Raw genomic sequence first — 13,820 nt, 5'->3', positions numbered from 1 at the left:
CGCTACGGTTGTAACATCTGGGGGCCTGTCCGGGATCTGCACCGTCATCGTTTCCGTTGCAAAGAAGCTGCTGTAGAAAGGACAAGAGAACTGTGAGTGAATCTTTTTGAGTTGAGTGTACAGCCATGGAAGTTACGAAGGAGCTAGTGAAGTTAGGCAAAGAATTAGGCCTGGAGAGAGAAGAGTTAAAAGTGTTTGTAAAACAGATGGAGAGAGAACAAAGAGAGAGGGAGAGAGAAGAAAGAGCTGCAGAGCGAGAACTGCGGAAATTACAACTAGAACATGAAGAGAGAGAAAGACAACGCGTGCATGAATTAGAGATGGCGCGTCTGAGGCCAGCAGTCACCATGTCGGAGGTGTCTGTGAAGTGTGAGAGGCCAAAGTTGCCGAAATTTGTAGACGGTAAAGACAGTATGGACAGTTATTTACAAAGGTTCGAGCGCCATGCTGAGCTGTCTAGTTGGCCACGAGGTGAGTGGGCGGTGTCGCTCAGTGCGTTACTGTCGGGGCATGCACTGGACATTTATTCACGCATGCCGACAGAAGCAGTTCAAGACTATTATCAGTTGAAGCAAGCGTTGTTGAGTGGATATGACTTCACGGAGAACGGCTTTAGGCGACGTTTCCGTGCAAGTAAACCAGAGAAAGGGGAGAGCCCCGAGCAGTTTACAGAAAGGTTAAGAGCATACCTTTATAGATGGATTGAGGCAGCGGGGCAAAAGACGGACTTCGACGGTCTGTTGTATATAGTACTCAAAGAGCAGTTCATCGAAGCCTGCCCCAAAGACTTGGCAGTCTTCTTACAGCAGCAAGAAGACCAAAGCCTGAAAGCATTGTCGAATGCTGCGACAAGATACCTGCAGTCGCAAGGCAGAGAGTTCACAGCCAGGTTAAGAGGGTCCCTGTCTGCAGCCGACACGGCCCAGAACACCACATCTGCCCAGCGCAGCCAAGGTTACGATCGGCATCAAGGCAACGAGCTGCGGTGTTATTCCTGCGGTGGAAAGGGTCACAAAGCCATGGCGTGCCCGAGCAACTCGATGAGACATTCAACCAGCCGCCAAACATTGGAGGGAAACACACGACGGACTCCGCAACCGTCGAATCGTCGTCCTGTAATGTCAGCAAACGTGGCCATTTGTGAGCGAGATAGCCAAGGGCCAAGCTATGAAGGCCGACGACAACACACGATCGCTACTGACAGCACGACCCAGAACGAGCGGCACACTCCAGTGGTAGACTGCGCGTTTACCATGAGAACGACCGGCGACATTGGTAATATGCCGGTGTCACGCGGACAGGTGGGAGGTAACAACGTCACCGTGCTGAGGGACACTGGGTGTTCTGGAGTCGTCATCCGGAAAGACCTTGTGTTAGAAGGCCAGTTCACGGGTAACAGCTCGAGGCTCAGATGCTGCCACGGGCATAGTCAGGATGTGCCGACTGCTGATGTTGAAATATCATCGCCGTATTTCAGTGGCCAGGTGAATGCAGTATGCCTCGATAACCCGCCATATGATCTGATCATCGGCAACATTGAAGGCGCTAGAGCCGCTGATGACCCCGACCCAGAGTGGGAACACACATGTGCTGTAATGACTAGAGCACAGGCGGCCCAAGAAAAAGTAAAAACCCAAGCTTTAGCTGTCATACCGAACGTGAGAATGCCTGACATTGATAAAGAAGAACTCATTCGGATGCAGCGAGATGACCCGACACTGGACCAATGTCGCAAGCAGGTCGCCAAGTACACAGAAGATGACGAAAAGATCAGGTTTGAGGAGAAAGGAGGGGTGTTGTACCGCATATTCCGCCAGCGAAACTTCCATAATGGGCAGCCGGTCCGCCAAGTGCTAGTCCCAGCTCCCTTACGGCGGTCAGTGATGGACGTCGCACATTCATCCATCATGGGTGGTCATTTAGGTGTCAGGAAGACTTTGGACAAAGTCACTGCAGCCTTTTACTGGCCTGGCATCTCCGGGGATGTAACCCGCTTTTGCCAGTCTTGCGATGCCTGTCAGAAAACGGTGCATAAAGGCAAGGTGGCTAAGGTACCTTTACAGAAGATGCCGCTGATTGATGTGCCTTTTAAGCGGGTAGCGGTAGACCTCATAGGTGAGATTAAGCCCGCCAGCGAGTCAGGACATAGGTATATCCTGACGCTAGTTGACTACGCAACCAGGTACCCAGAAGCGGTCCCTCTGAAGAAGATCGATACTGAGACCGTCGCTGAAGCCTTGATTGGAATATTCAGCCGCCTTGGAGTGCCAGAAGAAATACTTAGCGATTTGGGACCGCAGTTTGTGTCTGAATGCATGAAAGAGGTCTCCAGGCTCCTCAGCATTCGCCAGATTACCACTACCCCATACCACCCGATGTGTAATGGACTTGTCGAGAGATTCAACGGTACCCTTAAGGCCATGCTAAGAAAACTGTGCCGCGACCAGCCTAGACAGTGGGACCGATACGTCAACGCACTGCTGTTCGCTTATCGGGAGGTCACCCAAGAGGCTACAGGTTTTTCACCTTTTGAACTGTTATTTGGACGAACCATACGAGGTCCTATGCACATTTTGAAGGAGCTATGGACCAAGGAGGTCAACGAACCCGAAATTCGGAACAGCTATCAGTATGTATTCGAGCTGCGGGAAAGGTTGGAAGAAACCTTACAGCTTGCAATGACTGAACTAGAGAAGGCTCAAGGAAAGGCCAAGCATTTCTATGATCGGAAGACGAAGAACAGAACGTTCAAGCCCGGCGACAGAGTCCTAGTGCTACTACCTTCAGACCACAATAAACTGTTAATGCACTGGAAAGGTCCGTTTGCAGTGCGAGACGTCAAGGGTCTGAACGACTATGTCGTGTTTATAAAAGGAAAGGAGAAGGTGTTCCACGCCAATCTGCTCAAGCGGTACATAGAGAGAGATCCAGATAGAGCGGCTGAAAACATTACCGAGATAGCAATTGCTTCGATTGCTAATGGGCCGCCAAGCTTGAGCAACTCGGCATCATGTCAAGTGGCCACCATCACGAGTGATGAAGATGGGTGTGTCGAGGACGGGGTGAGGACCTCCTCGAACTGGGAGACATACACCATGGTGAGTCGGTGGACAACCTGGTTTACGGGCTCAATCTGTCCAACCAACAACGGGCAGAGCTACAAGAACTAGTGAGACAACATAGCTGTATCTTTACGGACGTACCGGGAAAAACTAACCTCATCCAGCACGAGATACGATTAACGTCAGACGTGCCGGTCAGATGTAAGCCTTACCCGATACCATATGCTACCAGGGAGTCTTTGAAGAAGGATATCGAGGAAATGCTGCGTTTGGGAATTATTCGGGAGTCCAAGTCACCCTACGCGTCGCCAGTTGTGGTAGTGAGAAAGAAAGATGGAAGCAACAGGGTGTGCGTCGACTTCAGGAAACTTAATAAACTTACCCACTTGGACCCAGAGCCCATGCCGACGCCGGCTGATCTGTTCCGACAGCTGAGCGGTGACAGATTCTTTACGAAAATCGATTTGAGCAAGGGTTATTGGCAAGTGACCATACCCGAAGAGGACATCCAGAAAACAGCGTTCGTGACACCCGATGGTGTATACGAATTTTTGAGAATGCCGTTTGGAATGAAAAATTCAGGTGCAACATTGAGGAGAGGTTTAAAGAAGATATTAGACGACTTGGAGGGTATCGTGCACTACTCCGACGATATACTGGTTCACACTCAGACTTGGGAAGATCATCTCCGCGTGATCCGCGTGCTGCTTGATCGCATCGTCGAGAACAACCTGACTGCCAGGCCTAGTAAGTGTATACTCGGCACTGAGGACGTAGACTTCATAGGGCATCGTCTTAAGAGCGGAGTGAAAGGAGTGCACGAGGACAATGTCAAGAAGGTGAGAGATGCACCAAGGCCACAAAATAAGAAGCAGTTACGTTCTTTCCTTGGCCTGGCATCCTTTTATCGGGAGTACATGCCTCACTTCGCAGCCGTGACGGCACCTCTCACGGATCTTCTAAAGAAAGGACAGCCAAATTCACTCGAGTGGGGTGAAGCGCAAGAGCGGGCATTTGTTACAGTCAAAACATTCCTGACCAGTGACCCGGTGCTGCAGCTCCCAGATCCTTCTAAGATGTACGTTTTAAGCACAGATGCATCAGATACAGGGATTGGGGCGGTTCTGATGCAGGAACACGAAGGAAAGTTATTCCCTGTTTGCTACGCAAGCAGAAAGCTGAATGGGGCTGAGAGAAGATACTCTACTATCGAGAAAGAGTGTTTAGCCATCGTATGGGCGGTGAGGAAATTCCGGTTATACCTAGAAGGAGTTAGGTTTACCATACGGACAGACCACAACCCTCTCACCTATTTGAACACTGCACGATTTGAGAACAATAGGGTGATGAGGTGGACCCTGTTTTTGCAGAACTTTGACGTGCATTTTGACTCTGTAAAGGGATCGGACAATGTTGGTGCTGATTTCTTGAGCCGGGTTGGCTCAAAGAACTGAACTGAGCTGAATATAACTACAATCCGATGAAGGATACTGTGATTAGCAATTACATGTGTGAAGTTTTGTTAAGTAGCTTTATTGTTAAGAGACTGGTTAGTTTTGATGTGAGGAGAGATCATGCTTTAATTTGGTTTTTGGTTGAGAAGATGGATGATACCTTAAAAAAAGTTTGTTTCATTTCGTATGTTTGTAGAAGAAAGTCCTGCGGAGTTTCTTCTTGAAGTGGGAGGGTATGTTACGAAATTGAGTATTTTTAGTTTGACGAGGCCTTGGCGGAAGTGGCGATGTCAAGGCCAGGGCGTACTGCGTCTTAATTTTTTAATATTTTTTTTTTTATTTTGCATTTTTAGCATTTTTGAAGGGATCTATAAAAAGGGCTGGGGTAGACCTAGGTGTCGGTATTCGATTTTTCTGAGTTGTTAGTAGTACTCTGTGTGAGTTGGAAGTAGTACTCTGTGTGAGTTGAAAATAAGAGGATAAGTAGCCTGTGTGGCAGTCCGCTGATTATGTGGTTATAACGTTGAGTTGTTGAACATTGAAATAATACTGAGAAATATTACAGTGTGAGCCGCTGTATACGTGTTCTATCTTCTGTTCAACGGATGACTGAAGTGACTTTGTACAGGAAAGTGTGACACCGCAGATTTTCAGATCTTTAAACGAGCCAAGTTACCGCTACGGTTGTAACAGACATTCGAAAGCAAGTGCTCGGATCTCATAGGGAGAATATAAAACCAATGGCTTTGTACGAAGCACGGTTGCCACACTCGTAAAACAACAGAAACCTCTGCTGACATAAGCTGGTCTGGTCTGGCCACATGATCCTGCAGGACACATTGTCGAAGACTCTCCTTCAAGGTACCTTGGAGAGTAGTCGTTGTGGTCAAAGGAAGAACTGGTTTACAAACGTCAAAGACCGGATTAGTCGTCCTGTGCATGACCTGCTCATTATCGCTAAAAATAGGCGGGGAGTGGAGGGTCCTGTCAACTGCAAAATCTCTTAATGTGATTCCCGAATGACATGTACCAGTCAAGGGACGACTGGCTGACTGATGATGAAGATTCACTTAAATGTCCTCAGCCCACCTGACCTGAGTAATAATCTCAATACAAAGAACAGAGAGGTGGTATTTAGGCCTCTGGCTTATCTATTAGTTCCCGCACCTACTTATCTACCTTTCTTACAGGGAGACCTTGATCTCTTTTTGCAAAGTGGTTCACAGCGTGAAATTACGAGATGGTCAGACTTACCAATGCCGACGGAGTTGAAGTTGAGTGTATGAGCTCCGATCTCCGTCCACCCCCTTCCCATGTACACGTTGCCGTCCTCACCGACGATGAAGCTGTAGCCGATGTCAGACCAGCCTGCACACAGATGACAACAAAAGTTTCGTCACTTCGCAGGCGAACGGACAGGCAGTCATCCTGAAGGTATGACGGATACTTACAAATGAAAATAATGACAGTTCTGCTCATTTAATATACACTATTCTCGATCAGATAGTGCACCATCAACCAATCCCCACACATTATCCCAAATTGCTAGCAATAAGTTATCCTGTTTTTTTACACTTTTTAATTTAATGTTTTATTAATACAATTGAATGCAACAAACAAGTGAAGAGAGAACGAGTGAAAAAGGAACCTTTTAATCCTCTTCATTTGAAGAATACTTATGTATTCCACAAAGCAAATGAAGCAGTAAAAAAACAATTGTGCTGTGAACTAATTGATGACCCTGGGACCCGTCACTCACCATGCCCGAGACTTCACCATATCCACCACTCACACCAGTTACCCCTGAGCCCGTTACTCACAATGTCCGTCATACTCTCACCGTGTACGCCACTCACATAAACAAAACTCTCAGCCCATCACTCACCTTGCCCTCATGCACTCGGTCCGCCACTAACCACACCCGTCAAGGCATTCACCATATCCGCCACTCACCGTGCCCATCCATGTGGTAGTTCTGGTAGGACCTGACCGTAGCCTTGCAGGCGGCCTCGTCGTGGCAGGCGGCGCTGGCTCCGTGGTGGATGAAGACATATTGGGCGGGGCCCGGCATGGTGCCGATACCACTGTGCGCCGCACGCGCACCCCATTCCGCACGCGACACGATGTGTGGGCACTGACCTGCAACGACAAGGGACAGGCGGTCGTCATGACGAACATAATAAACCAGCTAAAATCACTGCTCCCCCTCCCCCAGCCTTTATAGATGAACAGCATTGCCAGACATTTTAATTCCACTTAACACATTTTCCCACTCACAACAACTTCAGTCTGCAACTGCGTGAAATGCGAGTATATGAGTATAAAAATGCAAACGCATATGTGTGTGAGTGCGCGCGTGCATGTAGTGACTACATGGAAAGAATGTTGATAAAATTACAACCAGGAAGCAGTTTACCTTTTGTCCTCTCCTCAGATAAAAGGTTTTTCAAGTTCTCATGAACACAGGACCTTGTGGATAACATTCTTCAACCCTCTACACTCCCCTATCGTATATCGTCAATAAAGGAATGATCGTTTAGCACAGCACTAAAGAAGTCCTGTTAGACCAGAAGAGTGATGTCATTTCCCCTAACAGGCTGGAGTGGACTATATATAGCTCTCTGTCGTTTTGTCTCCTCCATGGATCTATGTCGAGTTTTGGTTTCTTCACGGACGTGTATAGATGGACTGGTGTCTGTCTGCCGAGACCAATGTTTATCCTCTTGCAAAGTTCTCAGAAGTTAGTCTCTGCGAGCTTAAAGCGAGGCTGATGTGTAAAACGCTTCCGGTTTAGTCACATTCATCTAACTAAACCGGAAGCTTTGTACATATCAACCTATTTCTAGTAGTTAAGCTGAAAAAAAAATCATCTGCAAGCAGTCCATTAATACAATTTGTTTATTACGCCGTTCACCCCTGTTGTGGATTGTTTTTCACTGCTTGCGCTGAGTCAGTTCTTAAAATAGACATCTGCCACTAACAGCTTCCGTCTCCCGTTCTTCGTCTTTGCTATCTTGCTTTCGATTTTCGACTGTACAGGATTCTGCGCCTCCTTTATTCACGCTGTCGTCTGGTGATGACATGTGTTTGCGACATCCTCCATCTTGTTCCCTGCGGTTTTTTTTTTTTTTTCTGTGGTGCCATGACATGATTTTCAGGCCTGTTATTTTTCTGATTGTTTCTGATACTGGAATAATGTTCAATCAGTGATTATTCACCAACAAAATCATGTCAATGGAACTACATGTATTTTAGTGACGGTAGTTTCAACTAAAGGAATCCATGATATGACATGGGTGCTAGTGTGATGGTCAGTTTGCTCGACTGTGGAGCAGAAGGAATCGATTCTTGCTCAGGCTTGTGGCTAGGGCAGCTTCTGTGGCGAGGACCTCCTACCCACCCAGCAGAAATGGGTATTCAGAGAAAGCAAAGCAGCGGAATTTTCACCCACTGTGCCCTCAAACCATTAAAGCTATTTCAGTCATTATCCTAGAGACCAGCAGGTAATGGGGCTATTAATTTTACCTTTAGTGATTATTACGCTCCTATACGATAGGTGAAACGTTTAGATACTGTAAACAATTTTATTAGTGTTTATTTTCTTCTTGATCACATGTGCTTCCTGTGATTGTTTAAATATTTTTAACCACACAGATACTCGAATCAGTATAGACTACTTATCATTTCAGACCACAAGAGATATATTTTACAGCCCAGCCCAGCAGGCTATCAATCGATTCGACCATTTACCAATTCGACCACGACGCTGAATCGATTCGGTCGTTGCCATAGTTCGACCGCAGCCCTCAGTTGATTCGACCACCGAGGACAAAAGTAACTAGCCAGTGTAATGACACATTTGTTACTCGTTGCAGGTATAGAAAAGGGAAGTATAGAAAAGGAAAATACCTTTTTCTATGCAAATTAGTCAAGTGATATACGTAGGTCTGGTTGTCAAATGAAGAGCTGTTAGGTGTATATCTCACAACGAAAGATAAGAAAAGTCGTCAAGACTCTGAGTGACTGATTATTATTTAATCGTGGGCTCGCAAAAAAATAATTTTTTTTATTATGACGGTGAGGGGCGAACCACGGACCTACATGTAGTAATACAAGGGAGGTCACCTACACGATCACGGTTTCAACCTTGCTGAGGTTTCAACCGATAACAGTTAGAGGAAAAAAATGTAAAATTAAAAAGTAAATGTTTCCCCAGATCTTCATTTAACTGTGGACAGTTTGCTACGAGGGTTGAGTGAACGAGGTCACAAAAGCAGAGACAGAAAAGAGAGCAGATGAGGAGAAGATGACGACAATAAATGAAAGTAAATAATTATATTAAAACTCTTTCCAGTTCCGATCGAGTTGGCTTGAATTGATGCACTTAGTGGATCTGGTTTTTGGACCGTTAGTGATCGAGTAAAGCTAAAACAAGAACACTTCAGGAAAAGGTTCAATAACTTAGTGGATGACTGTAGAAGTAAACTGGTATTCTTGATTTAGCAGGTGTAAAATTTGACGGGTGCAGCCTAATATTTTCCTGCCCATCCCTTTTACTTTTTACGGGTAAAGCCGGTATCGATCCTTCCCTGTATGGATGTGTCTAGGTGGACTGCTGTCTGTCTGCCGAGACCAAGGCTTAGCCTATTGCGCAGTTCTCTGCTGTTAGTCTCGGCGAACCTAAACAAAGAATGTGACTAAACCGGAAGCTTTTTACAAACATGCCTCGTTTTATTAATTTGAAATGTGAATAAACCGGAAGCTTTGTACACAACTGCCTCGTTTTAGTAAACTGGAAAAAAAAAATCGTCTGCCAGCAGTCCAATAATACAAGTTCGTGATCAAAGTAAGTCTCAAACCCGTGACCTGTTTAATTCCTATAATTGAATGTACTAAACTACAAGCCCACTGAGTCACATACGACACTTTAATATCGAAGTTTTCCAGAAATCCACAGGTTTGAACATTTCAACATATTTTGATCTCTACCGTCTGTAGTGATCGATTTCTCTGCAGTTTTGAGTAGTATTGAAACTGGTATATACATGTCTGTGTGACAGCTTCGGCACAAGGACGTAGTTTTCACGGGGAGGAAAAGTACGTATAATCATGGAGGTATATCGGGGATATTAGTTCGTGGTATAACAGGTAACATGACCAAATGCTTACCGTAGACCAGCGACAACATGGCCGCCAACACTGCGAGACGAAACATGGTTGCTGCTGCCGTTTGCCTGTCACAGACTAAACCGCTTCTTCCAGTAATCGCTTTATATGGAAGGGTGTTCCTCGGAGCTGCACGAATGTCCCACAGAGATAATGATAACAGTGAGAAGCTTGATTGAGAAGCCAGATGTTATGTCCGTGCTTATGATAGTTACGTGATTTCTGTAACCCGAATATTTTCCGTGTCAACAGTGAAACTGAATAGGCATATGTATCTCAGTCGCTTTTTAACAATAACATCTGTTTTTATCGACGCGATGTAACCAGATACTGTACACAGGATATTCCTTTCCTGCGCAGTGACACTAAAGCTGGAAAATCGGTTGTTGTGGAAGATAAATATTAGCTCTGCGCTTTGTATGCATTCTTTTTATAAGTTCTTAAGAGCTCTCGTAAATAAGGTAGAGTGAGACGGTGTGTGTGCGGTTGGCGTGGTTGTTGAAGCCATCAAACCGACATCCTTTGTCAGATCTTCACCAAATTTGGCAGGAATACTCCTTTTAATTAGGGCTCGGTCAGAAGGCGCTGTTTGCTGGAGCGTGCTGGTTTTTCATGTCTATGTTCACCATTATAAGATGTTACCTGTGGCTTAAAATATGACAATACTATGCATAAGAAATTGCAACATACCTTTACGATTCAGAACAAATATGGATAACGGAATTTGAGACGAAACCTATGATAGAGCTTCTCATGGTGGTTTCACTTGAAACGTTGTGCACCTGAAACATGAGCAGTCAGGTTAAAGAAGGGACATCAACAATATAAGTTTCATTACACTATCCTGCACATGAATTATCTTGACCCCAGTGAAGCGAAAGATCAAAAGCTGACAGTACAACCACAACTGAAATCAACCTGGGCAAAGAAGGGTACCCCCGCTAGTAAATAAGTAAGTAAATACTTTTAAATAAGACTTAAGGCACCGGCCGGTATTACATTTCATTACACTGGACAAGGTGTAATGTGTTACATTTCTGAGACAGCATAAGAAATAAAAATAAAGCTACTAACAACCTCAGACAAGCACTTCTTTCCAAAGCCAAAGACGAGAAGGTTTGTGCTATTTCAGAACATAGTGTAGAGCATTAAAAGCGTTTGTTAAAATAGCAAAACAATAACAACAAAGAGCAAAAACAAACTATAAAACTTACTCCCCGAACGTGGTTCTTTTCAGTCACGGGGAAGGGGAGGAATAAATAAAAAAAGAGAAAGGTAGACAGCCAAGCAGACAAACTGACAGACATGCATGAAAATTAGAAGAGTGAGATAACGGAAAAAGATAAGTATATATTTTGTCTGCTCGTGTTTGCTGGCCAGACAGTATAGTTGTAGCTCACCAGTGCAGACACTGTTGTGGCGCAAATGCATCTACACATCCTTTCAAGTGTTGCCATTGAGCTGGCAGCTTTAAACGTCTGGTAGTTTTGCTTTTTTTTTTTTCTAACCGATTTCGATTTGCATGTTCTTTTTGTCGAAAACTTTCTTGAATTTGTCTGTGAGAAGGTCAGTGCAAAAGCTGATCGGACACAAAACGTTTTCTTCAAAGTGTGTTTCTTACAAAAAATTTACTTGGCAAGTTGTTGCATGGTAAGACATCAGCAAGACGTCTCTAGCACCTAACTCCCCAACGACCGAAAAAAAAAAAAAAGGGAGGACCTACGTTCAGGGATTAGCTAAATGCAATCATTTGGAAAACATGCACTTCAGTGGGTCTTTAAACTCCTACATTTAGCACTGAAAACAGAGGGTGAAGAGCACTGTTTTTATATGGCGGGTGCAAACCGTCTCGTGAGTTGTATGGATCAAATAATCAGCACGCTCGGTATTGAGTACACTGTAACTCTTCCTTCCTCTAACTTCATTTACACCCTCCCTCTCTTGCGCCTCATCGATTTCTTCCTCTTTCTGTCCTTTCTAATCTTCCCTTTGTTGAGGTCTCTGAGGTGGTTCAGCCCTAGCTAAACAAACCCTAAAACCTGAAGGGAGCGCCTCTGAACCTCTTGCAACTACGCTGCTGACTTAGCAGACGACGTTAATGTACTTGAGACCTCGACAATGCCACGTCTGCGCCTTCAAAGAACGGAAAGCTGAACAAGAAAGGAATTGTTTAAGTGTCGTCCACACCATGGTTTTTATTTTCCAGAAATCGTCCTTCAGTGAACTGAAATTTAACAAAAGGACAACTTTCTGAGAAGAAATTTTCCATAAAAAGCAAGGGGTGGAGTGTAGATAAGCAGCATATATTTAAAGTAATGACTGGTTTCTGTTTTTTTACAAACATATCTACATGGCCATCTTCTATTGTCATTGATGAGCAAATGCTGGAAGAGAATCAGCACACCTGAGTGCCGTCAGTGTCCGTGGCAACACTCCCTGTTGACACTCTATCTCGTGAGTACCAGGATGGCTCTAGAAGGGCGAGGCACCTGTGCACCTGTCAGGAAAAGCCTATGCCATGCTAGAACGATCCATAGATGCTGAGCTAATGCGTCCACCTGTACATACAACACAGAAGAATAAGAATAGTAGGTAGTCTAAGCAGCTGTTCTGTTTGCTCGGCATTGACTATAAAATGAACTCGTCAGAAAGAACTGCTAGCAAAAAGTCGCGCAAGTTGAGGGCAAGCGTTTCTTGATGTTTGGGATATTAAACATTTAGTGAGGAGCAATTTTCTGCTTTTAATGGCAGTATAAAGCTCCGTGCACAGTATTATTTCTCAAAATCTGGATTAATTGCCCACCCCCACGCTTTTGTTTTCAAGAAACACGCCTACAAACACGTTTGGTATACGGTCCAATTGCATCCTTCTACAATCCGGTGTTGTGTGCATAGTGATGTTTGTCGGCGTGGATCTCGAGAACATGGAAGTGGGGGGAATTCACCCACAATTACCCTTAACCAACTTGCGTAGAACCAGCACGAATGGCAGTTATGTCCGAGGTTCCTGCCTGTGCAGTCTTTGACAAAACGTCATGGGTATATGTTGAAGTGTGTGTGTATATATGTGTGTGTGCCTCAATATGAAGACAAAAACCATATTAAATGAAAAAGAGTTGGAGATAAGATGCTGGATAAGTACATGGTCTAAGTACTCTCACAAGGTCTCAGATAGCCGAACTAAGTGTCACATTCAATCATACATCTTAACGGAATGACTGTTACACTACCATTACCGAGTTAGCTGAAGACGGAAAAGAGAGCGAGTATCAGAGATCAGGTAATGACTGAATGGACAGTGGATGCTCCACCAACAGGACCAATCACAGCACATATTTCTCTTATTTCTCTACACTCACACGCTTGCACACATATATGTCCGTATGACATCCCCTCCCTCTCAATATCAAACCAAAAACTAACCTAGTTCTTAATTTTTTTAAATGACTAATTAAAACAAATTTTCACAATGTGTCATTTCACTGGTTGAGAGAGAAAGACAAACTGACACTTGGAGGGGGAGAGAGAGGGAGTTAGGTGGCTGGCACCGCAATTTTTCTCTCTCCTTTACTCGAGATTCTGACGGCCTGTCAGGAGAGGAGACGTTCCTTTGGCAATACCGGGCACCCTTGGTAATAATCCATAGGAATTAATGTTGTCACCTTCATCTTTGCCTCTGGTGTCTGTCCAAAGCGTCGCCTGTCGTTTCTTACACTCATTTTTTTAATATGAAAAAAGATGAGATCATTTAAGAGAAAGACTTAGGGAACCAAAGAGAGCAGTATAGTTGTATTATCATGTGGATGGAGAAAAATACTTTGTGTATAGTTGTGAACATGCATTGTCCCAACATTACAAATATAATTGAATATTTATATATGTATGTTCAAAATAGCAAGACATGTTAATTTTCATCTCTTAATAAATGAACAATTTTAATGGTAAACTTCGATCAACTTTGTAGTATAGTTGGACATCAAATTCACACAAGTATCAAGGGGCTACACCATGATGTCAAAGATAGCACAGCCTGGCGTCTTATAGTCAAGGTGCCACTTACTGACAACAAGAGTGGTGTAGTATGGTCAAGGGTAGAGGGGGAAGGAATTGGTGTTTTATTCAGAGCCAGTAACTAAGA

At 44.6% G+C, this 13,820-nt stretch overlaps 1 protein-coding gene across 1 annotated transcript; it reads left to right on the top strand.

Moving 5' to 3' along the window:
- Positions 1-320: 320 nt before the first annotated feature.
- On the top strand, positions 321-4,516 carry LOC112577326. The gene is made up of 2 exons (XM_025260382.1): positions 321-3,046; positions 3,295-4,516. The coding sequence occupies exons 1-2, from the start codon at positions 321-323 to the stop codon at positions 4,514-4,516; spliced, it is 3,948 nt and encodes a 1,315-aa protein (XP_025116167.1).
- Positions 4,517-13,820: the final 9,304 nt, after the last annotated feature.

Source organism: Pomacea canaliculata, linkage group LG12 (assembly GCF_003073045.1).
Source record: "Pomacea canaliculata isolate SZHN2017 linkage group LG12, ASM307304v1, whole genome shotgun sequence".
NCBI lineage: Eukaryota > Metazoa > Mollusca > Gastropoda > Architaenioglossa > Ampullariidae > Pomacea > Pomacea canaliculata.
The sequence above is the reverse complement of the archived record's forward strand: the minus strand, read 5'-3'. Positions and strand labels throughout refer to the sequence as shown.